The sequence below is a fragment of the Sphaerulina musiva genome, assembly GCF_000320565.1.
Source record: "Sphaerulina musiva SO2202 unplaced genomic scaffold SEPMUscaffold_7, whole genome shotgun sequence".
Lineage (NCBI taxonomy): Eukaryota > Fungi > Ascomycota > Dothideomycetes > Mycosphaerellales > Mycosphaerellaceae > Sphaerulina > Sphaerulina musiva.
Genome location: NW_016017389.1, coordinates 1,175,890 through 1,196,379, shown reverse-complemented (window position 1 = coordinate 1,196,379; position 20,490 = coordinate 1,175,890). Strand labels below are relative to the sequence as shown.

The 20,490-nt window shown below is 51.6% G+C and overlaps 8 protein-coding genes and 2 non-coding genes across 10 annotated transcripts; 7 read left to right on the top strand and 3 right to left on the bottom strand.

Annotated features, from left to right (window-relative positions):
- The first annotated feature begins 263 nt into the window (after positions 1 to 263).
- On the top strand, positions 264 to 3,743 carry SEPMUDRAFT_150315 (uncharacterized protein). Its single transcript, XM_016906085.1, has 4 exons — positions 264 to 781; positions 1,015 to 1,248; positions 1,333 to 1,507; positions 1,562 to 3,743. The coding sequence occupies exons 1-4, from the start codon at positions 399 to 401 to the stop codon at positions 3,203 to 3,205; spliced, it is 2,436 nt and encodes an 811-aa protein (XP_016759482.1). The 5' UTR covers positions 264 to 398; the 3' UTR covers positions 3,206 to 3,743.
- A 373-nt stretch (positions 3,744 to 4,116) lies between these two features.
- Positions 4,117 to 5,363, top strand: SEPMUDRAFT_157409 (uncharacterized protein). The gene is made up of 3 exons (XM_016907731.1): positions 4,117 to 4,437; positions 4,687 to 4,787; positions 4,892 to 5,363. The coding sequence occupies exons 1-3, from the start codon at positions 4,355 to 4,357 to the stop codon at positions 5,173 to 5,175; spliced, it is 468 nt and encodes a 155-aa protein (XP_016759481.1). The 5' UTR covers positions 4,117 to 4,354; the 3' UTR covers positions 5,176 to 5,363.
- Positions 5,364 to 6,179: 816 nt separating this feature from the next.
- On the bottom strand, positions 6,180 to 6,251 carry SEPMUDRAFT_t46. The gene has a single exon. It is a non-coding gene; the product is annotated as a tRNA-Thr (tRNA).
- A 351-nt stretch (positions 6,252 to 6,602) lies between these two features.
- Positions 6,603 to 7,561, top strand: SEPMUDRAFT_126919 (dolichyl-phosphate mannosyltransferase polypeptide 3). The gene is made up of 3 exons (XM_016902112.1): positions 6,603 to 6,759; positions 6,846 to 6,914; positions 7,058 to 7,561. Exons 1-3 carry the CDS (start codon positions 6,712 to 6,714, stop codon positions 7,217 to 7,219), a joined length of 279 nt encoding a protein of 92 aa, XP_016759480.1. The 5' UTR covers positions 6,603 to 6,711; the 3' UTR covers positions 7,220 to 7,561.
- A 28-nt stretch (positions 7,562 to 7,589) lies between these two features.
- On the bottom strand, positions 7,590 to 8,427 carry SEPMUDRAFT_150313 (uncharacterized protein). The gene has a single exon (XM_016906084.1). The coding sequence runs from the start codon at positions 8,412 to 8,414 to the stop codon at positions 7,638 to 7,640; it is 777 nt and encodes a 258-aa protein (XP_016759479.1). The 5' UTR covers positions 8,415 to 8,427; the 3' UTR covers positions 7,590 to 7,637.
- A 50-nt stretch (positions 8,428 to 8,477) lies between these two features.
- SEPMUDRAFT_118652 (uncharacterized protein) lies at positions 8,478 to 9,938 on the bottom strand (the record flags this gene model as incomplete). The annotated part of the gene is made up of 2 exons (XM_016901448.1): positions 8,478 to 9,668; positions 9,777 to 9,938. The coding sequence occupies 2 exons, from the start codon at positions 9,936 to 9,938 to the stop codon at positions 8,478 to 8,480; spliced, it is 1,353 nt and encodes a 450-aa protein (XP_016759478.1).
- Positions 9,939 to 10,489: 551 nt separating this feature from the next.
- Positions 10,490 to 12,008, top strand: SEPMUDRAFT_164869 (uncharacterized protein). The gene is made up of 3 exons (XM_016908136.1): positions 10,490 to 10,964; positions 11,018 to 11,432; positions 11,488 to 12,008. The coding sequence occupies exons 1-3, from the start codon at positions 10,540 to 10,542 to the stop codon at positions 11,806 to 11,808; spliced, it is 1,161 nt and encodes a 386-aa protein (XP_016759477.1). The 5' UTR covers positions 10,490 to 10,539; the 3' UTR covers positions 11,809 to 12,008.
- A 266-nt stretch (positions 12,009 to 12,274) lies between these two features.
- SEPMUDRAFT_t51 lies at positions 12,275 to 12,372 on the top strand. The gene has a single exon. It is a non-coding gene; the product is annotated as a tRNA-Ala (tRNA).
- Positions 12,373 to 12,757: 385 nt separating this feature from the next.
- On the top strand, positions 12,758 to 14,443 carry SEPMUDRAFT_164868 (uncharacterized protein; the record flags this gene model as incomplete). The annotated part of the gene is made up of 3 exons (XM_016908135.1): positions 12,758 to 13,186; positions 13,355 to 13,529; positions 13,596 to 14,443. The coding sequence occupies 3 exons, from the start codon at positions 12,758 to 12,760 to the stop codon at positions 14,441 to 14,443; spliced, it is 1,452 nt and encodes a 483-aa protein (XP_016759476.1).
- A 4,357-nt stretch (positions 14,444 to 18,800) lies between these two features.
- On the top strand, positions 18,801 to 20,119 carry SEPMUDRAFT_150311 (uncharacterized protein). Its single transcript, XM_016906083.1, has one exon. The coding sequence runs from the start codon at positions 19,029 to 19,031 to the stop codon at positions 19,779 to 19,781; it is 753 nt and encodes a 250-aa protein (XP_016759475.1). The 5' UTR covers positions 18,801 to 19,028; the 3' UTR covers positions 19,782 to 20,119.
- The last annotated feature ends 371 nt before the right edge of the window (positions 20,120 to 20,490 follow it).

Genomic DNA, 20,490 nt, shown 5'->3' with positions numbered 1-20,490 from the left:
AGCCTTGCTATGATATCAGTGATGAATATGCAACAGTGCTCAGGTCTAAACGAGCCAATGGCGTGATAAGGGTCGCCTTGCCCTATATTCGGAGCCACAAGATGACTTTTCGCTTAAGTTGTTCCAGGTAGCGCAAAACTAGCTAAGGTCGCCCACATCGTAGTTTTCCCTATACCTCCTAGCAGTCTCTCTGTTTCCTGCTTCCCACCCGGATTACGTTTTTTAAACAACAACAACAACAACAACAATACAGGTCTACAACAACAATAACAACAACAACACCCGCGCACATCTCTCCCCCTCTTCCCCCTCCCATACACATTCTGTACTCATGCCATGGCGCCGTACTACAACCGTCAGCCGTAAACTTTGCCACGAATTGCCGGAAAGAGAAGTCAATGTTTCTCTTATTCGACGCTCACCCTGCAAACATGAAGAACGGCAGAAACCAGACCGACGTCCTGTCCATTGAGAGGACGCTTGGTCTGAAGAGCGAACGTGGCATTTCACGACAGGGCAACAAGGATTCGCCACCCATCGAGGCCATTCTCAAAGGCATCAAGCTCATCATGGTCGCCTACGTCAACCAGGACCTGACCATTATCCGTGATTCCGACGCTCTCAAAGCAGAGGCGACAACCCTATTCGACCAGTACGGTCCGCAAATATGGCCAGGACCCGACGAGCCTCGCCCGCACTGGTTAGAGGAACCCAGCGAAATGCGACATGAGGGCAAGTACCCCAAGGCTTGTCATTATACCATTCCTGAGGACTACGAATAGTAAGTGTCGATGTGCGGCTTGGTATATGGTCCATACTGCCCTAGAAACACCCTTTGCTGGCTACACCTAGTAGAATGTACATCTCGCATGTTCTTGCTATGTACTGGACAGCTGAGAGCAAACACCGCAAAGTGTGATTTCGTTCCATTTCTCCTGCGCGCTCGAGTAGCATAATCAAGCGATATTGACCACAATATGCAACGAAAATGAACATGTCTAATTCATAATCTAGTCTCAAAGAACGATTTATTCAGCTCGTAATTGAAAAGGCATGCAATTACCACGAGAATCAACTGCAAAAGCATCGCCGACATACTGCCAAAGTCCTCCAGAGCCACTCGAACGGGGACAACGAAGGCGAAGACTCACGCGGCGAAGAGGCCGATCGTGACGATTCGGACTCACCAGGACAGCCAGCGAGCAAGATCGATGAGTTCCAGTCGCAATTTGCAGCATATACGCAACCGTAAGTCCAACTTTCGCCCCTGTCTCTGCTCGACAGCGAGCCGTTCAAGGTGAGACGGCTGCTAACCTGCGAGGGACGGCTTAGAGTGCCAGATGAGGACGGCAAGCCACATGGTCTACCGCTGACAGGTGGCGATAATTCCCAACCATCAAGTGCTCGTAAACGACCGAGAAACAACGTCAACGTGGAGGAGAATAGTACGTTCAAGCGGGCACGCAGTGAAAGCATTGCCGGCTCTTCTCAGGGAGAGTCATTAGTGGTGAAGCTCCATAGTGGTGAGCAGGCAGTAGGTCGTCTCGCTGATATTGAAAAGGTGCCAAGTACTTACTCGTTCCAACCGATCAATGGCGAGCTCACACAAGAACCACCCGAGCTACCCCGTGCGCATGGCTTCAATCCAGTCAATGCTGCACCGCCCCCAATAGCCGCTGCCGCCAGCGCACCGAATGGCATGGCGCATTCTATGGATTCGCTGCCTTTCAGCAAGCCATCGCCGGCTGCTAGTAGCCAACAACCCTCGAGCAGTGCACCCAACAGCAATCGAATGCTGCCCAGCGTGCCCGTTCCGCCTCACCAGAGGCCGCTGCCTTCTCTTACAGGATTTCCCGGGTCCCACGAATCTGCTGCCGATGGCCCACGAAATGAAAATCAACGAGACGACAGGCGGCAGTCAGACCCGCGAAACTACGAATCCCCCTATGGACAGCATCATCCCGCGTTCCAAGGACAAAAGCCCGAACAGTTCCGATCGGGGTTCCAGCCTGTAAATGCATCTTCACCAGGAGGGACACGACCTCCTGTCTTGCAGCTCCCATCTCATGCGCATACTCTCCCTGCCCATACTTTGCAAAACCCGTTCCGCACCTTCCCTTCTGGCCCAGCGAATTCTCCTCCAGCCTTCGGCGCGCCTCGTCTGGAGGGGCAGCCGCTTCCGACAACGTTCAACACAGTGCGACCCTCGCATGTGCCATTACCTGAACCTGTCCTCTCCGCGTTGGGACTGCAGGGACCACGACCACAATCTCGCTCGAAACAAGCGCCACGGCGACCGAGTCCGTCTGGCCATCGTCGACCCAGCATGGCGCCTTCTCTCCCTCCCATGGAGCTTGCAGCCGACAGGAGAGAAGCCATGCCACATTCACACGTAGCTACGCCGGATCCTCTCGACCATGATGCAGTATATTTCGAAGATGTACTTGGCGACCTTGCCACGTGTCCCGTCATTTTCAAGCTGAAAGAGGAGTTGGGGCCGAAGATGCCTCGCCACAGACTCGACAAACTGAAGAAGCTGCTGGTGGACTACCCCGACGCGCGATTCGAACTAGAAGCGCTCGAACGACGCGCACGCATGCCCAGTGAGCAGAATGAAGCCGAGCGATTACCGCCTCCTGGCTGGATCCAGAATCCCGTCGGCGTCTGGGTTCCCGGTGCTCATGCGCAACAGCAACAGCCACAGCCACAGCCGCCGCACATGTATTCACAGCCTCACAGTTTTGGCCGCGATGCTGCGCTCACACCTCGTCCCACACCTGGGCCACCAGCTCATCAGAAGTCCGACGCGCCCTCGACCCCGCAAGTCAAAGATGAGCATCACGACCTACCCTCCGGCCGCTCGCTCGACAACATTCTGGTCGAGATCAATTGGAATCGCAACCTTGACTACTCGGATCACGTTGAGATGCAGGAATTTGATACTGTCCAGAAGCTGTTTGACATGGTCGAGGAAGCTCGTCCCGATGAGCTGCTCCGGGACCGTGATGTGATCAAGGAGATTCGGATCAAATCCAAGACTGAACTTCACGGTCCCGGTGGGCAAGTGTTACCTCGCATTGTGCATGACGAGACGCGAGGCCGAGCGAGCGTGAAGCAGTTGATCCGCAAGCTGAGAAGCCAACCTCCCGATATGGAGATTGAGCTCGTTTTTGACGTGATGTGGAAGCCAGGGGAAGCGAAGTAGCTCCGAACTATCTAATAGCCGCTTTGTGGAGGAGGAGGAGGAGGAGGCAGAAATGCCAAGATACCACAAGCTCAGCACGCGGAGTGGAGAGTGTACCGACGACGACGACGACGACTGACTGACTATGCCCTGTGCAATCAATTGTTCAGCACAGGAAAACAAAACAAGGCCGCAACGGCAGCCCCATCATGTGGCATCACAAATTCATTTTGGCGACTTCTGTAACAACTAACAACAAAATCAGGCAGCGAAGGCGTTTTCCTTAGAAAGAGAGAGGGGAGGGAGGGAGGAAGAGGTTGGGCAAAAAAGTCTGTCGCCAGAATTTCTCTTACGATACCTAGGTACAGATCGTCAGTATAAGGGTACAAGGCTGAACAGATGTCACAGTTATGATAGACCACAGAACAGTATTAATGTCCATGACTCGTTGGCTGATGGGGGGAAGAAGCCAAGAGCGCCACAATCGTCAACATGTATCTGTACAGCTTGGACACGATTTACTATCTTACACTGTGTGACTGTGATGACCTCGTGTCGAGATAGAGAGAGAGAGAGAGAGAGAGAGAGAGAGAGAACCAGGAAGGAAAGGGGGAAGCAATACAAGGGGCGAAGTGAACCGTCCAGGAATAGAGATTACCTACCTAGGACTCTAGGAGATAGTTTTTAGCGCGTTATTTTCGCGACGCGAATCGGCTCTTAATGTCTTTAATAATGATGACGCCGCGACGCGGGACGGAAGCTCCAGCTCCAGCAGTGTGGTCGTCGAGGACCCCCTCCCACTCGTCGGCCACTCCCACTCCCACTCCCCCAGCCTCATCACCCTCATCATCCCTCATCATCACCCTCACTTTCCCCAGCCTCCCTCTCTACCTTTTTACCCATTGACTTTTCCCAACTCCTTTTTTTTATTTCCCCCTACCTTACCTTTACCTTACCTCTACCCTACCTTACCTCACCCTACCCTACCCTACCCTACCCTACCCTACCCTACCCTACCTTACTGTGTCGTACCTTTTCCAGCTCGACATCGACATACCTACACACGGACTGTACCTCATTCGTCTCACCTCACCTCAGCTACCCGATCTCTTCATTCATCCATCCCAACCATCACCACACACACACGCCCACACACACCCGACCACAACAATGAGCACGAGAACCAAGCGAAGTGCCGGCCAGGCCGACCTCGTCGAGCTCCCCGAGGACAGCGACGCCAGCGAGGAAGAGGAGTAAGTGTCTTTTTTTTCTTTTCTGTTTTGGGATTCGACTTTCCTGTTGTCGCATACCATGTGCGATTGATTTTCGAGTCCCAATGCAGTCGCCCAGATGGTGGTGGTAGTGGAGAGACTGCGCAACATTGGAAGTCTGGCTTTTGCAATGCTGCGGTCGCGTCGCGTGAGACGGGGTTGTGTCGCATGACGGATTCGATGAGCTTGTATGAGTGAGAGGGAATCAATGCTGATCATCATTGATATTAGGTACGAGAGTGAGGGTTCTTTTCAGGGAGATGAGGATGAGGAGGAGGAGGAAGAAGAAGAGGAAGAAGAGGAGGAGCCGGAGGAGGAGACTGCAGCTCCAGGTATCGACCCACTCACTCACTCACTCACTCACTCACCCCATCTTCACCCGGTCATCTACCGATGTCCTTGCGCGAGTGCTGTTACTGATGGTAGATTGTGGTAGAACCCAAAGCCAAGCGTCAGAAGACCAAGGCAACTGCCCCCGAGAAGGACGAAGAGGGAAAAGAAGCAGAAGAAGAGGTTGCTGAGGCCGGCGAAGATGCTGTCGATGACAATGATGAAGAGGCAGAGGCAGAGGCAGATGCCGATGAGGACGAACCCGCCGAGGCTACAGCCAAGACAGGTGGCCCAGCAGAAGCTGCGAAGAAGAACAAGAAGGACGTTGTACCCAAGGAGGATGATCTGGCCGAAGTCGAAGACGCCGAAAACGACGACAAGGAGAACTGAATGAAGTCGTTTGTGTCGTGTGACTCGAAAAACAGAGGTCCGACGAGGTTTTTTTCCTGCTTGCAAAAGACAGGAATAGATGATTCCAATGATATGTACAACAACAACAACAACAATAACAACGGTCCATCTGGTGGTGGGCAATAATCCGCAATGAGACATGCTTTTCAATTTTGTGCGGAATCATACATGGCAATCATGCTAAAACTTCTTATGGTGTTTCTTTCCTTCTTTGGTCAAATCATCAAGTGGGCTTGCTGACTTCCTTTTACATTTTGTTTGATCTGCCCAAGGAAGATATAGGTAACAGTAACCAACCAGAGAGAGAGAGAGAGGACAGAAAGGATATCTCAGGTATCCCGGCAGATTGTCTCCAAAGGAACGTTCAAGTCTCTAGCACGCAAGCAAGCAAGCAGGTCATCACTTCGAGTCTTTAGAGCGACCTTCCTTTCACACTACATGTACTGTACTGTACCTACTTTATCTTACCTACCTCACCAATCCGAATCCGCAGGGAGGAAATCGTTGATAAGGTATACAGATCGAACCTGACGAATGCCCCCGAATTACGAAAGCAAGCCAGTCAGTCAGTCTCAGTCTCAATCTCAATCCAATCACCAAGCAAATTCTGATACTAACAAGACTTCCTTCTGAGCTTAGAGAGTCTATTACTCCTCCCAGTTATCATTGTGATCACGGGTTGGATTCTGGAATATTACAGCTTGACTACATGTACCTGCCTGCCTACCTATGTTAACGATTGGGTCCGTCCCGTCGGTGTGAGGGAAGATATAGCAAAACCAACTCCGAGCGATGAGACGACTTTCCAAGCGACTGTGTGCGTGCAAAAGGATAGGATAGATAGGTACCTACACTAGAGTCCAATGAGCTCTGGAAGGAAGGCTTGTTTCGCTCGAGTTTCAAAAGGAGAAAAAAAAGAACATCATGTCGTGTATATGGCAAAAGAATATTACACGCTGTTGCGTGTTCAGCTGGATCATGTGTGCCCACTGCCTGAATCGAACAGACGACCTCGTCATTACTAGTGACGCGCTCTACCGCTGAGCTAAGCGGGCCAGCGATGCTAAGCCTGATTTGATGTTGTATATATCCCTCAAATGCTAGGTGCGCGCTTAGAACCTGGATCCATGCCCACTGTCTACACCACGTAAGAGCTGGTGAACACTACCTCTGAGGTCTCGAGAGCGATGAAACTAGATCTGTGAGGTAGTTGATAACATAGTATTCAACCCCTGACAATCTCGAGAGCTCTTTGAACATCATTCAAAATAAAATACGTGACTGAGTGTTGCAATGGTAGCATTGGAAAAACGTCGGCGAATGTGCAGCTGAATATCCGACCCCTGGACCATCTGGCAACGTCTCGTCTCGAGCTCAAATCGCGAACATAGAATTAAGGTAGGATTGAGGATACCTCACTCTCAGTTACTTACACCTTTCCCAAATCCACCGACCAACCCACACTCTCCAGTCACTCTTTTCTCGAACCCGATCCAGCCAGTCTATCAATCCAAAATGACGCGCGCTCAACAACAAATCTCTCTAGGCCTCTTGGTCGCTTCCGTACGAACATCACCACCACCATCAACTACCCTCTCCCTAACTCTCCTCTTCCTAAACTCCACTAACTGAGCTAAACCCATCTTCAGCTCTACACAATGCTCTTCATGGGTCTTCTCCCCCTTCCCGAAAAGCTCCAATTCGAAGTAATACCATACGTAAGTCCTGTCCTGTCCTGTCCTATCCTATCAAATCAAACCAAACCAACCTCCCACCTACCTACCCAAATCAATCTGCTGCCTCTCACTCTCCTTATTCCAACTCATCGCTAATGGTTTGTTTCTCTCTCTTATCAAAACAGCTTCCCTTCTGGGCTCTCATCTCCTTCGGCGCCTATCTCCTGGGCAAACTCGGCTACGGAGTTCTCACCTTCAACGACGTTCCGCAAGCCCACGAGGAGTTGATGGCGCAGATTCAGGAGGCGAGGAAAGATTTGAAGAGCAAGGGTGTGGATGTGGATTGAGATGTGGATTCTGTGGAAGAGAGAGAGAGAGCAATACAGGTCTTTTTACTTTTTTCAATTGGGGAGGGAGAGTTTGATGAAAGTCGAGAGGAAAGAAGTGGGTACGTGTGGTGGTGGTATATGAGATCGCTGGTGGGGAAATGGCAAGAGAAAAACGATGAAAAGGGAAAAGCGAGGCGTACTGGAAAGGATAAGGACGGGACGGGACAGGACAGGAACAGAGAGCTCATTATCTTTGCACAATAAACGAGGTCAACTGTAGTATACCCATCTACGTGCTCCTTGTAGCACAGTTTGCTCTGATGCGTCGTACCTCGAGCAGGTGCGGTAGGCAGAAGAGGCGCGTCTTGCGATCTCAGGATCCAGGTTCACATGACATCTACCTTAGGCTATGAGATCTGGCCTCGACCACCTCAGATTACCAGGCTTCTCCACCATCCCCATTAGACAGTCGTCGCCCTTCTTCAACAGAAATCAAACGATCTTCGAGAATCCTCATCCGCTCCTCCAAATGCTCCACACGCTCCTGCAAGGGGCCAGACCCCGACACCTGATCACTCCCTGCTGGAGACCCCACGCGAGACCTAGGGCTCAGCCGAGGACTGCTGCCCAATGGACTTGTTCCGTTCTGCTTTCCCAAACGCCATATGCCTTCATTCGGTGGACTGCCGTCAGCAATGGGACTCAAGCCACCAAAACGAGTCCACTGAATGCTGGGGATTGTGGGTGTCAAATAACCATGCACTTCTGGCGCGGCTGTGGCAGGGTGGATGGTGTCAAACTTGTTCTTGGTCAAACCGTATGAGTCTCTGGTGGCCAGTAGTAAACTGTTTGGTCGCTCTCGATGCTGTCGGTCAAGCAGCTCTCGTCTCATTTGACCACGAGCAATTTCTACCGAGTCGCGGTGCGATAGAAATTGTAATTCCTCAAATGGTAGGTTGGAAAGCTGACGTGGAATGCTAGGCGATGCTGGAAGGCTATTGCTTCGAGGAGGCGCGAGAAAGTAGCCAATAGGAGTTGCGGCGCGTGTGTGGTCAGTGGAGTACGGCTTCGAGGAATCTGCAAGCACGCCTTTGACGCGAATCTCAACGGGTGCCTCGGATTCATCCTCTTCTGAAGAACAGTGTGTGCTTGGTGTCTGGGGCTGCGATGGTATTGCTGAGTGTTGTGCAGTGTTTGGAGGTACTGGCGGCATGTCGTGGCTGTTGCTGTGATCGGAAAGCCTGGGATGCTTTTTACCAGTGTCTAGAAGTGGGAGCTATCCATGTCCATCTTCTGGAATCTCACTACTCAGCTCCTTCTCACACGTCCATGCAGTCAATTTCGACTGAATCCTCTCCATGATTGACGTCGGCGCAATGCATTGGTCGGTATATTGATCTTTGGGCATGACCAGTGCGTTCCTAGCACCACGCTGCTCAAGCATTGTACTACTGCTGTCGCCCGAGCTAGATTCGGGAAGCTCTTCCCATATCATCTGGTATAGCCCTAGATCTGACTGGAACGTTTGTGCTGTTTTGACAGGACGTTTGGAAGGAGGGGAAGGCATATATCGTGCTTTGGGGTGCTCGTATACAGTGTTGACCCGAAGAGAGTCTGCTGTTCGGACACTGATGGCAGTCATGGCTGGTCGAGCTGGACTTGATTTGGTCGAAAGGAATGACTGCCGCCTGGTCCGGCCTTTCATCCTGCAGAAGTCGGTCAAGGATGAGTGACGCGGATGGTCTTCAGCCTTGGTCATACGGCGACCTCGACGATCTACAGGCGCTGGAGCTGATTGCGTCTCGGATGGCCTGCGGTCAATCTCGAGTCCATGCAGCTCAGCAGATGAGGAGCATGGTGGATCCTCATACGCAGGGAACTGCTCGTTGGTACAAGCCTGGTTCTCGTCGGCAAAAGCTCCCTCGGCCTGTTCTTCATAGACTCGTAGGCTCTCCTCCGTAATGGACGGTAGGGTAAAGAGTCCTTCTTGCGGACTCAGATGGGTTTGGTCGTATGATGCCCGCGATGGCGAGGACGCAGAGGCAAGGTTTCTATTGGACTCAGCATCGTATCGCTCCGATTCGAAATTCTCTGATCGTTGTCTCTGCCTGGCCTCGTCACTCTCAGATTCCTCGCTAGCGCGCCCTTCCAGAGAGTCAGTCCCGAACGTGGCCAGTCTTGTCCGTGGCGGCAAACCACTTTCGATGGTATCCTCAACATCGGACACCAGTTTCAGGTCGTCATCTACGCCGGGAGTTTCCATTGAGACCAAGCTGCGTCCATCGAGTTCATCATCTGCGTCGTCTTCGCTGTCATTCTGCGCATGCTCTTTGATGTGGCTCCTGGTGGAGTCGTAGAAGTCTTCGATGGCGCGTCGCTGGTGTGCATAATCATCACCTGCACGATCCTCGCTATCGTGCTCGGTTCTCGTAGACGAGGCTGCATGAAGCTCTAGCCTGTTGCCACTCTATGTACGAGGCATCACTTGGGCATCGGCCCTTTGCCTGTGCCTGTTGCTAAAGCTGTTTGAATGTGAGTCCGATAGCGATTCGAGCAGTCTAGCATGTACTATTACGCTAGGCACTTCAGAATCGGAGGTTGCGGCTGAGTAGTTGGAACTCGAATCTGTGTCCGCAAAAGGGCCAGACCGAAAGGTGTTATAAGGCGTTATAGTGGGATGGAAGTTCACTTCCAAGGTGTCTTCACCAGATGGCATGATCTGCTCCTCGGCGTCCATGATGCACTTCGTCCCGTGAGCAGCGTTCCGTCGTTATTGAGCCGGCGGCCCTTGTTGTGATGAGCACAATGTTGGGATATCGACGCGAGGCATGCAGCACACGCAAGAAATAGTAGCAAGGCACCTTCAGCAGCAGGCATCGCGGCGCAGAGCCGGGACCATCGAAACAGAAAGGCTACACGTGATGTATATTAACGAGCGCAGGAAGAATAAGGGTCAGCCCATCCGCCGGAGAGCTGTGTTAATGGTGGAGGGTGAAGTGAAGCTGAGGTAGAGTCTTGAAAAGGCTGGAGATGGAGTAGAGCATATCGCATTCCAAGTTAAGGAGGCCATCACATACGAGCCTCCGACGAAGGAGCTGTAGACGATACGGCGCAGGCAGTGACACTTTCCCGCGACAGTGAGTTGTTGGACATTGCATACAGCAGGAGAGCCTGGCTGTCGCTTGGAAGATGGAGAGGATAGGCCGGAGGTGGTTTACCTTTCAGGCTTGGCTCGCGACTTCTTTCCTCCGCTCCTTCCTACCTGCGGAGACCACGAGCACCTCCGACCCTTCTTCCACCACCCTCAACAACACCCATCTGCCCATCTATCGACGACCATGCGACACATCCGAGCCGCCGAGCACGCTTGGAATGCGACCGCTGGAGCCTCGAAGCAACAATATGTCTGTCGGTCGTGTATAGCACAAGCGGCCCGCCAGCTGCATACCACAAGCCGACGGGACGCTCCAGACGACTTTTTCAAACGCATCTCCAAAACCATCTTCGGCGACAAGAAGGCCGAAGAGAAGCAGAAAAGGCTGAGAGAGGAGGCACAAGCACGGGGAGATAGCCTTCAGAAAGGCAATAGCACCGAGGGCCCATCCAGGGTGAAGTTCAATGGGGTGCCATATGAGCGCGCAGCACGCATCGATCCCGCCACCAACAAGGAATATGTCCCATCGGCAACCTGGGGCGGTCTGGAACGCGTTGGTGGCGAACAATGGGTTAGGAAGCGTCTAGACATGGGCGAGCAGTATGCTGGGTAAGGAAGCCCTTTGAAAGGAGGCTGCGAACTTATCATTGACGGCGGCATAGGTTTGTGCCTAGCAAGAAGACGGACCTCACGAACGTAGAATGGCAGCGACTGCTACATAGTGTCGTTGTGGAGATCGCTGCTTTGCAACAGGCCGGCCGAAGCCCGATGGAAGTCTGCAATGCTCATCCGCAAGGCAGCTTGATTGAGCACACTACCAAGGCACAATTGTCACAGTTGAATGATGGCGCCCTACAAGTCCGCTTTGCCAGCGCACAGGACCAAGAGGCTGTATTGGCTGGAATCGAGTCTGGCAATCCACTGCGCATTCCCGAAACGCCCAAGCAAAAGATTGACCTTGAGCAAGCAAGGGCGAAGCCGGAAGACCTCGCCACAGAGCTAACACAAATCAGAAGCTCGGAGTCGGATGTGGACTGGGTGGACATCAGCCTACAAGATGTAGAGCTTAAGCTTGCAGTAAGAGAGCTGCTGTTATCTCACAGGTACCACGTACATACTGACAAACTCCCAGATCTCCAAGCGTGTAATGCAATTGTCTGGCAAGCGCATTCCCGATATACAATTGAACAATGCCAAAACCCTCGGTGATATCTATAATGCATTCAAGACAAAAGAGAGGGCAAAGAAGCTGGCTCATGCTCCAGAGCTCCAGGAGCTCGCCAAGACACTTCCCAATGTCACGGTGTACAAGTCCCGTCGGACTCCGGTGCACAAGGAGAAACGGATTGGACGATGGAAGGTAATCGAGGAAGAACTGGCGGTGCGCGATCTGCCCATATTTGGAAGCAGATGGCAAAATGCCAAGGAAGGATTGCGACTGCAGGAAAGGTAAGAGGTGTGCTGCTGCGCAAAAATACACACCTTCTATGCATACACTACTGTACAAAATTGTATCACAAGCCAGGCAGCATGACCAATGGACTAGCTCTGTGCTTTCTACAGCCTCGTTCCAGCCCCCAATCGTGAATGGTTATACACGTACCTGGTATCAATAAGGCATGGTACAGGAAGAACTTTCGAGATCATGTTTTCAAAATCCCCGGGCAATGCATTTGATTTTTTTGTACGTTGATGGGAAATGTATAGAGTTGACGCATTCGTTTGCTGCACGGTTGTTGAGATTTGTGGAGGGTCGAGAATACCTACTTAATGATCGTGACAGTGACAACTACGGCGGGGGCATAGTGTCAAGTTTCCGTGGCTACTTCATGCAGCTGACCTGTTAATAAGGCATCATATATTGTTCAGATATACACCTTCCATCACGTGAGCCTCGTCGTAGGAACACACAACGTTCAGGGCGCTTGGTCTAGGGGTATGATTTTCGCTTCGCATCTCCGTTCGTTCGGTCATCGCAAACTGTGAAAGGTCGTGGGTTCAATTCCCACAGCGTCCATCTCTTTTGTGCTTTTTGGCATGGCGACGGGAGTGTTTTGGACACACGTTGACAACTTTTTGTATCCAACCCATTTTACTGTGCAAAGTCGCACGTGCGGTGGCCAATGACTTCAGCCATCCAGACCAAGGTGGATTTTATGTGCAGACTTCACATTCGTCCTGTGTCCTTCAGGAACGGCACAAACTCATAACAAAACTGATATCGACATAACCTGGGAGGAAACCCGGGCACGCGTTGTAGCCATCAGATTTGCTGTTGACGGAGAAGGTGACGTTGGAAGAAAGAGTCCTCTGTTCGCGCAAATCTGAATATTTCCATCAAGCCAGTCTTAGGGACGAGTCAACACGGATCTGCTCGACGTAAACAGCAGAAGGAAAACAAGATGGACTCGATTGATACTCCGGCGCTCCTGCTACTCGACCTCCTACCAGCAGCGCTCGCTGGAATCGATCTTCTCTCCTTCACCGTGACACCTCGCTTTCGAGGCGTAAAGAATTTGCCGCCCGGATTTCATTTCGCCTTTGTCGGTACAAGCACCGCCTTCTCAGAACGTCACGGCCTCTGGTTCCGCGTGCCTGGTAGGGCTTCGTCCGATGGACAGCACCTGTTCATCACGAAGTGGGAAGCATCTACAGAGACGCTGAAGACCGAGACAGATGAAACCGAGAGACTCAGATGGAGGGCGAATTTGGGCTCCATCTGGAAGGAAGGGCTTACGCCTTATCGACAAACCAGCACAGATACGCATGTGGAAGCCGGAAGGGAGGAGATCAATGACTGGCCGGCATTGACTTCGGCCATTACCGCGTCCGTAAGTCATGTCCACCAGTCTGCAGGCACCTCAGACATGCTACAATATCCTCGTGTTTGCTTATTAGACCTATGTGTGCTACAGCGGCGTGAAAGTTGAAGACAACGGCTTTCCTTTCGCCTGACACTAGACGAATATTTCGTATACTGACCTACCGTGGATCCACAGGTACTAACGAGGACTACGAAAGGCGATGCAAACCACTGGTACCTGACATCAGCAAGCTCCGCGCGGCGAGATATTGAAGACATTCCTGGCCTGGACGAAGATGACAAGAATGCAATGCAAGCAGATCGAGAACTAAATTTTCTGCCTATTGATCTCAAAAAGACCTGGCGAGAAGGTGAGTCGAAGTCTGATTCGTCGCCGCCTGGTCTATATCGTTACTTACCTCAGGTCACATATATAGGTGCCACAGGGCGCGAGCGCACCGAGGCTGCACAAGATTTTTCCTGGGCACTCCTGCATCTGGTAGAGACTCAGTGTACAGATCGGGATATCAATGAGATCCTTGGCGAGCTACAGTTCTGCTTTCTGATGATCCTGTCCATCAACAACTTCAGCTGCTTGGAGCAATGGAAGCGACTTCTCATGCTGATATTCACATCAAAGTCTGTAGTAGACGAGAAGTCGGACTTCTTCATCAAAGCCATTGCTGCACTGCGACTGCAGCTTCAGCACTGCAAGGATGCAGAAGGCGGCCTGATCGACCTCGCAGATGAGGGCGGTTCTCTGCTGAAGACGCTGCTCGTACGGTTCAGGAATGGTTTGGAAGGCATGACAGGCATTGGCGTATCAGATGTTGCCGATGAGCTCGATGACCTGGAAGACTATCTGCGACAAGAGCATGGCTGGACACTGGGCGGTGACCACCTTCGCTCTGGAGTACTCGAATTGGAGGATGGCGAGCAGCTGCACGTGGAAAGCACCATGTACGATGAAGATGATGAGACGGGCGAATACGCTCCGCAGATAGTCGATCTGACACCGGAACAAGCCCGACTGCTCAACATCACGCCAGAAGACACGCGTAAGCTCGGATTGGAGTTGAGCAAATCGTCACTCCACGATCCAGCCCAAGAAGTGGTCGAAAGTGACGAAGACTCTGATGATGATGATGATGATGATGATGATGATGATGACGACGATGATGATGGGGCGGAAACCGAAGCGCATTCGGTGGTGCTGGGAGCAAGCGACGACGAAGAAGAAGAAGAGGAGATGCAAGACCTTGAGAATATGGATTCAAGATACTGAGTGAGTCCATAAGGTAGAGCGTCAAGAGTGCAGAGAGGGCTTACATCACACACACCTCGCACTTCTCTCCTCACAAAGAATACCGGACCCTACGCGAGTGCCTCACACTCACTCACCTGTACCTAACCTACTCATCAGGCCTCCCATATAGACCACAAGTCTAGACCACACTGCATCCATGCCACTCGACCTCGCTTTTTCTATTCTTGATGCAACTCGCAAGAGAAAAGTGACGTATGATCTGCTTGCTAGCTTGCTAGGTAAATGCAGTGAGCATTCAAGCAATTGCCAATTCGCATAATGCCCGCATCGTGTTTCTCAGGTACTGTACAGCTAACCGGCTCGCAAAACACTAGTCGATCCGCCAAGAAAGGGCCCTGGGGGGTATGAAACACAACCTGCAGCTGTTTCTTTTTTTTTTCTTGCTCGCTCGCTCGCGCTGTCCGGCTGCAGACATGGTATCATGAATCCGAAAGGAAAAAAATAAATAAATAAAAGCTTGGTTAAAATGTCCAGGTACCTTGACCTAGATAGATCGATGATGATGATGCAACTTGCTTGCAACCATCTTCTCCCGCACACCGAAAGGGGGGTGTGTGTGTGGGGGGTCGGTCGGGACTTCGGGTGTGGGCTCGGATGCAGTAGAGAGGACTTCGCACCGTCTCGTATCCATCTAGGTCATGTCGTTCATGACGCTATAGGTTGTAGGTACATGTAGGTATTCTGGTATTGCGTATGCGAAGAGTCTTTGATCATTATACGCAATTTTACATACCTACGGTACTATTGAATCGCGAGCAGCATTCTATTTTCTTTTCCTTTTCATCGCTCCTGCTCATCCGAGTTTTTAGAAGTCAAGGACATTTTATCCACGTTCCGATGTGACTTCATACCAGGTACCTACCTACCCACTAAGGTGAATACCTAAGTCTACCTTATCTAGATACCTGTATACCTATTCATCAAGTAGGGCGGCCTCACCCGGATTCGGCAACTAGGGTATATAAAAGAGAAACCAAAAAAGAAAGGCCTGGGGGTCCTCTTTAGGAATTTACAGTATTTTAGGGCACACACTGCCACACAGCTTCTTCCCCCTTCCCCCTCCCCCCCATGTTTCTAGGTGCCGACCCTGGTTGAACGGTATGCGATCTCTCGGAAGAATACTTGCAGGTCAGGTCAGGTCAGGTCAGGTAGGTACGCTTATAACAGACGCCGAGAGCCCGAATGGCGAATATAAGGTAGTCGGCAATTTTTGGGGGAGGGGGGGACGCATCTATGCGTTTGAGGGCTTGCTTTGCTTGCTTGCTTGTACCGTTGCACGTACAATCAAACTCACCTGACTGACGGACTGACAAGCTGCTCGGAAACGGGTTTTCTTCAGCACTTACTTGTTAGAGCACAAGAAATAGCTCATTGCTTGATACAATTACCTACTTTGCTTCGAGGCAGAGAGCGCTTTCAACACGATTGTTCATCGGCGCTATAGAGAGGGTTCAGTCTTCTTCTGTGCCTGATAGGTACCTACCTGATAGTACATGAACAAGTATGTATGTAGTACACCTTGATCAAGAAGATCTTATCAATCAGTGTCGTCAATGTCATTCCTATCAGGAAAGGGCATGATCCTAGCATCCCGTGTGCGGTGTGGCTTGTATATTTGTTTTTCTTTTTGGTCGCTCCCTCTCTTCAGGAACGGGGCTGACGGAGTGTCAGCAATGTGGCAGTAGTACATACAGTACACACGTCCTGTACATCCCTATCCACCTGTACCTGTATTGGTAAAACTGATTCGCTAAGGAGGTACGCATCGTCATCATCATTTTATTGATAGGTAAGCACGACATATTCTTTTTTTTTCCGTTTTTTTTCTCCGTTTCTTTCTGGTTCTGCTGATTAATGTAGAGCTAAGCTTCGGCATAATCTTACCGTAGTTCGCAGCATAGCAGGAGATATTTGATCAGGGACCCACAGAGCGGGAGAGAGAGGGAGAGAGGGTTCTTCCTCCTAGTGAAGTGGTATGGATTGTGGAGTAGTCATGTTTTGTCAGCAGAGGGCTTTTTCAAAACAGTACTCGAAGTGTAGCGTCTGCCGCACGACTAGAAACAGATCTCTGCTAGCCCTAGTTACTAAGAAGGTACAGACTGGAGAGACATGGTGGGCACAGCGTACATGGAGGAGCGGGTAGTTCAGTAGTAGGGTCAATTGATCAGCCGCTTGCGACTCCGACGTCCTGCCCTACTGCTGCTGCTGTCGCTCTTCGTGGTCGGCATTGCAGGGCATTGTGGTGGTGGCATCCAGGGCTCGTGGCTCGAAGTCCGCATGTGGCATGTCCATTATCGCGTTCAGGAAAGAGAGAGGAAGAGAGGGAGAGAGGGCACGAGAGGGCGAGAGAGAGAAAAACTATTCTCGGCGAGCGATGGTCCCGCAACCTATCCTGGCCCATCTGTGAGCGCTCTCTCTGGTTGTAGGGCACGGCGACACGCATCCTCATCAAGGCTGTCCTACGAGCGCTCTATCTGGTTGTAGGGCACGCATCCTCAGGCTCTCTTAGGAGCGCTCTATCTGGTTGTAGGGCACGCACCCTCAGATTCTCCTCAGGCATGAAAGTGTGACCTAGGGCAGCAGGCCAGCAGCAGCCAGCAGCACAATCAGGGCAAGTGGGTCTCGGAGTTTTGCGGTGAACATGTCTGGCAAGTGGACAATGTCGCACGGATCCGAGCTTCGCGTCGCTGCGGGAGCATTAGACCAGACAGGCAGGCAGGCAGGCAGGCAGGCACCCTCACACTCTCTTATTCGGATCTTCCGTAGCAACAGGCAGCTTTTTGAAATACTACCTACCAAGTAGTAGCAAGTACCAACCCACCTTACTGTTCAGGAAAGCGGTGTCTCCGGAAACGGACCGTCAGCTGGAGATGTCATCTTGGCAGCCTCATGTTTCTGCCCTGTTGTGCTGCTTTCCCCGGACCAGGATGGGGCGGACAGCGATGGCTCTCCCAGAGACCCAGACATCCTGACGGGCAATCTTCATCAAACGCGAGGCAACGAGGATGATGTCTGCAGACAGCACAATAGTAGGTGAAGTAGTTGGTAGTAGTGGTAGTATTGGTAGTAGTGGTAGTGGGCGTGGGGGCGGTGGTTGTCTGCCCAACGGAGCGGAGGAGTGGTACGGCCGTATGCACTTTTTGTTAATGAGAGAGATTTTAGGCTTTTGTGACTGGCAGAAGTTGCATATTCGGACATGGTGTTTTGGCAACGGATTGTGGTCGCTCCCGCCACGCGCCGTGGAAATCTAGTGGTACAGCCCGGTGACAGGTGTTGCGAGGTATCATGTATGCACTACCACTATGCAGCCCATGGTGCGAGACAGCCACACCGGCCGCCGCTGTCGCGGTGAAGCCGAACTCGATCGTGTTCATGTGCGTGCACACGACATGCACACATACACACGCACACACGCACACACGTACGTACCCGAACCGTAGTTCTGAGGGGTTGGACTAGGCACAGCACAATGAGGCTCAGGTATCTACTCGGCTGCGCACAAACGACGAATGACGAAAGGGGACTAAGATGTCTGTTTGAGGCGATATGGCTGCTGCCTGAGGGCTGGGGCCTGGCAACACGTATACCAGCAGGCCGCTGGGAGTAGTAGAAAGCAAATAACAATAATCAAAATGCTGCGGCCTGACGAGGCTTGTTCGTTGTTTTACGATGGTGCGCTCTAGCGGTGCCAGCAATGAATAGTCCTAATGCCTGCGCTCTGGGGAAAGCGTGTGCTTGGCGGGTGCTAATTGTGACACCAGAACGGGCGCAGTTTTGGCAAACCCAGTCGGAGCCAAGAGGAGCAAAGACAAGTCTCCCCTTCCCGAACGGCGTACGGACGACGGACGTACAGCAGATCCTGCTTTGGCACATGCGTGAGGGTGAGGGTGAGGGTGAGGGTGAGGGTGAGCGAGAGCAGTTGGGTGAGTTTAGTAAGGGGCTGTGCTTATGCGAGCAGGCCGAGCGAGGCAGCGTCAGAGAGGATATGTCAGTACCTCCTACCTACAGGTACCGACTACGGCATAGGATAGAGTTGGTAATCAGGCTGAGAAAAGCGAAAAGAGCTCACAGGACTCATCTGAGCAAGGCAACCGGACCTGCGGGCTCGCGACAGGCGATTGGCTCCCTGGCTGAGGCTGCATTCTTGTTGCTGACGCACCTACCGAAGACAAGGTTTGGCCAGGGTCTGGGAGAGTTCGGACTGCACGGAGATTCGGGATTCAACAAGGCACCAAGCACCAAGACACGACGGAGCATTAATACATTCGCACTCCTCCCACATCCACTGCCCTCTCTCGCTCGAGCTATATCAATCAATCCACTCACATCATTGCCAGATCAAAGAACCCAAGAAGAAGACAACAACAACAACAGCAACAACAAACCATCACCCATCGCCTGCACAGAACTTCGGTCTTGGATACCCTAGATCTTCTCCAACTGCTTTATTGGCTTCGGGGTGACTCAGGCACTACTCCCTCCTTCGCCATTCGATATTGGCCAGAGTCACACCTTCTTTGACTCACTGGATCCCTACTTCAACATGTCTTCCCACTTGAGACTCCAATCCTCCTTCGAGCCCTTCCAGGCCAACGCAACCATCCAGACATCGCCATCTCTACCACCAGCCAAGAAGCAAAAGATGTCTCTCACACAGACATACTATGTGGCGTCCACTGCCCGCAGCAAGCTGGGAAGGGAAGCTGGTCGTGCAGACCACGATCTGAGACGCTTGGTCGGACACGCCAACCTGTTGGATACGCTCATGGTGGAGCTCGCAGACGCGGAACGGGAACAAGAATCCTGGTTCCACCAGTCTGTCACAACGGCATCGACGCCAGAAGAGGCTACATACCAGCCATGGTCCGACACTCTCGCAGCGGAGGAGTACGAGGACGACTCGGACATGGAGTCTGACGACGGCTCTGAGATCTACGATGAAGCCGAAGAGTTGTTCAACATCCCCATCCGCAAGCTTCGATCACCACAAGTCGAATTCTCGTGCGAGGCCATGGATGACGAAGACATGCACTCTGACAACGAGGTCGACGAAGACTTGGATCTAACCCGAGCGCCCACCAACCAACACTCTCCTCCCGAACTCACACTCGACTCCGACTCTTCTGACTCTGATGAGGATGACATACCATCCTCCCCCGAGCAGCCACTATTCGAGCTCAGCGACAAGGAACGCGCACAAATAGCAACGACAACCTTTTACGACATCAAGTCATCATCAGCAGCAACAGCACTACTGGCACAGCAACATCAACAGCCCATGATTGCGGCCTGCTAGAGTCTTTTTTTCAGTTACTGCCTGATCACACATTTGGGTTGTCAAAGCGTTTCAGCGAGCGAGCGTTTTTGTTCTTCTTCTTCTTCTACTTCTTCCCTTTTCTTTTTAGCGAGGAGTTGGGCAAATGGTGGTGGTACCAGGATACCTCTTCAAGGAAGCTGAACTTTCATCTCTCATCTCAATATCAGGAACACGATTATGGTTATGGTTTCAGTAGTTCCATCTTAAGAATGGAAGATTATAGCAGGGCAAGTCCCTCCTTTGGCGGACAGAACGAAAGAGAGAGAAAAAAAGGTTCACACAAAGACTACCTTATCTAGATTTCAAAACAAAGTCATCTCTACCTTGCCTTTTTCTTTCCTACACATACTTTACACTTTTCACACATGCCTCTACCTCATCTCTACCTCATCTATCTCTCTCTACCTCATTTCCTTTCAATCCACTCTACTTCAAATTAAAGCATCTCCTCCATCCGAAAAAGAAACCGAAAAAAAAAATCATCGCTCAATCATCATCCATCATGCCTGACCTGACCTAACAAGACCAGACCATCCAAACCAAACCAAACTTTTTTTCTCAAAAGATTCCGCATCACATCCGGTCTCCGGTCTCCCCCAGTCCGACTGACCTGACCCGTAGCTTACCTAACACGTAACAGGTAACAGGTACCAGCGACATCCCGACTCCCCGACTTCCGACATCGCAC

Excerpts from the sequence above, each read along its gene's own strand:
- SEPMUDRAFT_150315 (XM_016906085.1), top strand. The coding sequence starts at position 399 with ATGTTTCTCTTATTCGACGCTCACCCTGCAAACATGAAGAACGGCAGA. Across the intron at positions 782-1,014 it reads ATTCCTGAGGACTACGAATA|TCTCAAAGAACGATTTATTC; the intron begins GTAAGTGTCGAT and ends TTCATAATCTAG. Across the intron at positions 1,249-1,332 it reads TTTGCAGCATATACGCAACC|AGTGCCAGATGAGGACGGCA; the intron begins GTAAGTCCAACT and ends GGGACGGCTTAG.
- SEPMUDRAFT_157409 (XM_016907731.1), top strand. The coding sequence starts at position 4,355 with ATGAGCACGAGAACCAAGCGAAGTGCCGGCCAGGCCGACCTCGTCGAG. Across the intron at positions 4,438-4,686 it reads GACGCCAGCGAGGAAGAGGA|GTACGAGAGTGAGGGTTCTT; the intron begins GTAAGTGTCTTT and ends CATTGATATTAG. Across the intron at positions 4,788-4,891 it reads GGAGGAGACTGCAGCTCCAG|AACCCAAAGCCAAGCGTCAG; the intron begins GTATCGACCCAC and ends AGATTGTGGTAG.
- SEPMUDRAFT_126919 (XM_016902112.1), top strand. The coding sequence starts at position 6,712 with ATGACGCGCGCTCAACAACAAATCTCTCTAGGCCTCTTGGTCGCTTCC. Across the intron at positions 6,760-6,845 it reads TAGGCCTCTTGGTCGCTTCC|CTCTACACAATGCTCTTCAT; the intron begins GTACGAACATCA and ends ACCCATCTTCAG. Across the intron at positions 6,915-7,057 it reads AATTCGAAGTAATACCATAC|CTTCCCTTCTGGGCTCTCAT; the intron begins GTAAGTCCTGTC and ends TTATCAAAACAG.
- SEPMUDRAFT_150313 (XM_016906084.1), bottom strand. The coding sequence starts at position 8,414 with ATGCCGCCAGTACCTCCAAACACTGCACAACACTCAGCAATACCATCG.
- SEPMUDRAFT_164869 (XM_016908136.1), top strand. The coding sequence starts at position 10,540 with ATGCGACACATCCGAGCCGCCGAGCACGCTTGGAATGCGACCGCTGGA. Across the intron at positions 10,965-11,017 it reads ATGGGCGAGCAGTATGCTGG|GTTTGTGCCTAGCAAGAAGA; the intron begins GTAAGGAAGCCC and ends ACGGCGGCATAG. Across the intron at positions 11,433-11,487 it reads ATGTAGAGCTTAAGCTTGCA|ATCTCCAAGCGTGTAATGCA; the intron begins GTAAGAGAGCTG and ends ACAAACTCCCAG.
- SEPMUDRAFT_150311 (XM_016906083.1), top strand. The coding sequence starts at position 19,029 with ATGTCTTCCCACTTGAGACTCCAATCCTCCTTCGAGCCCTTCCAGGCC.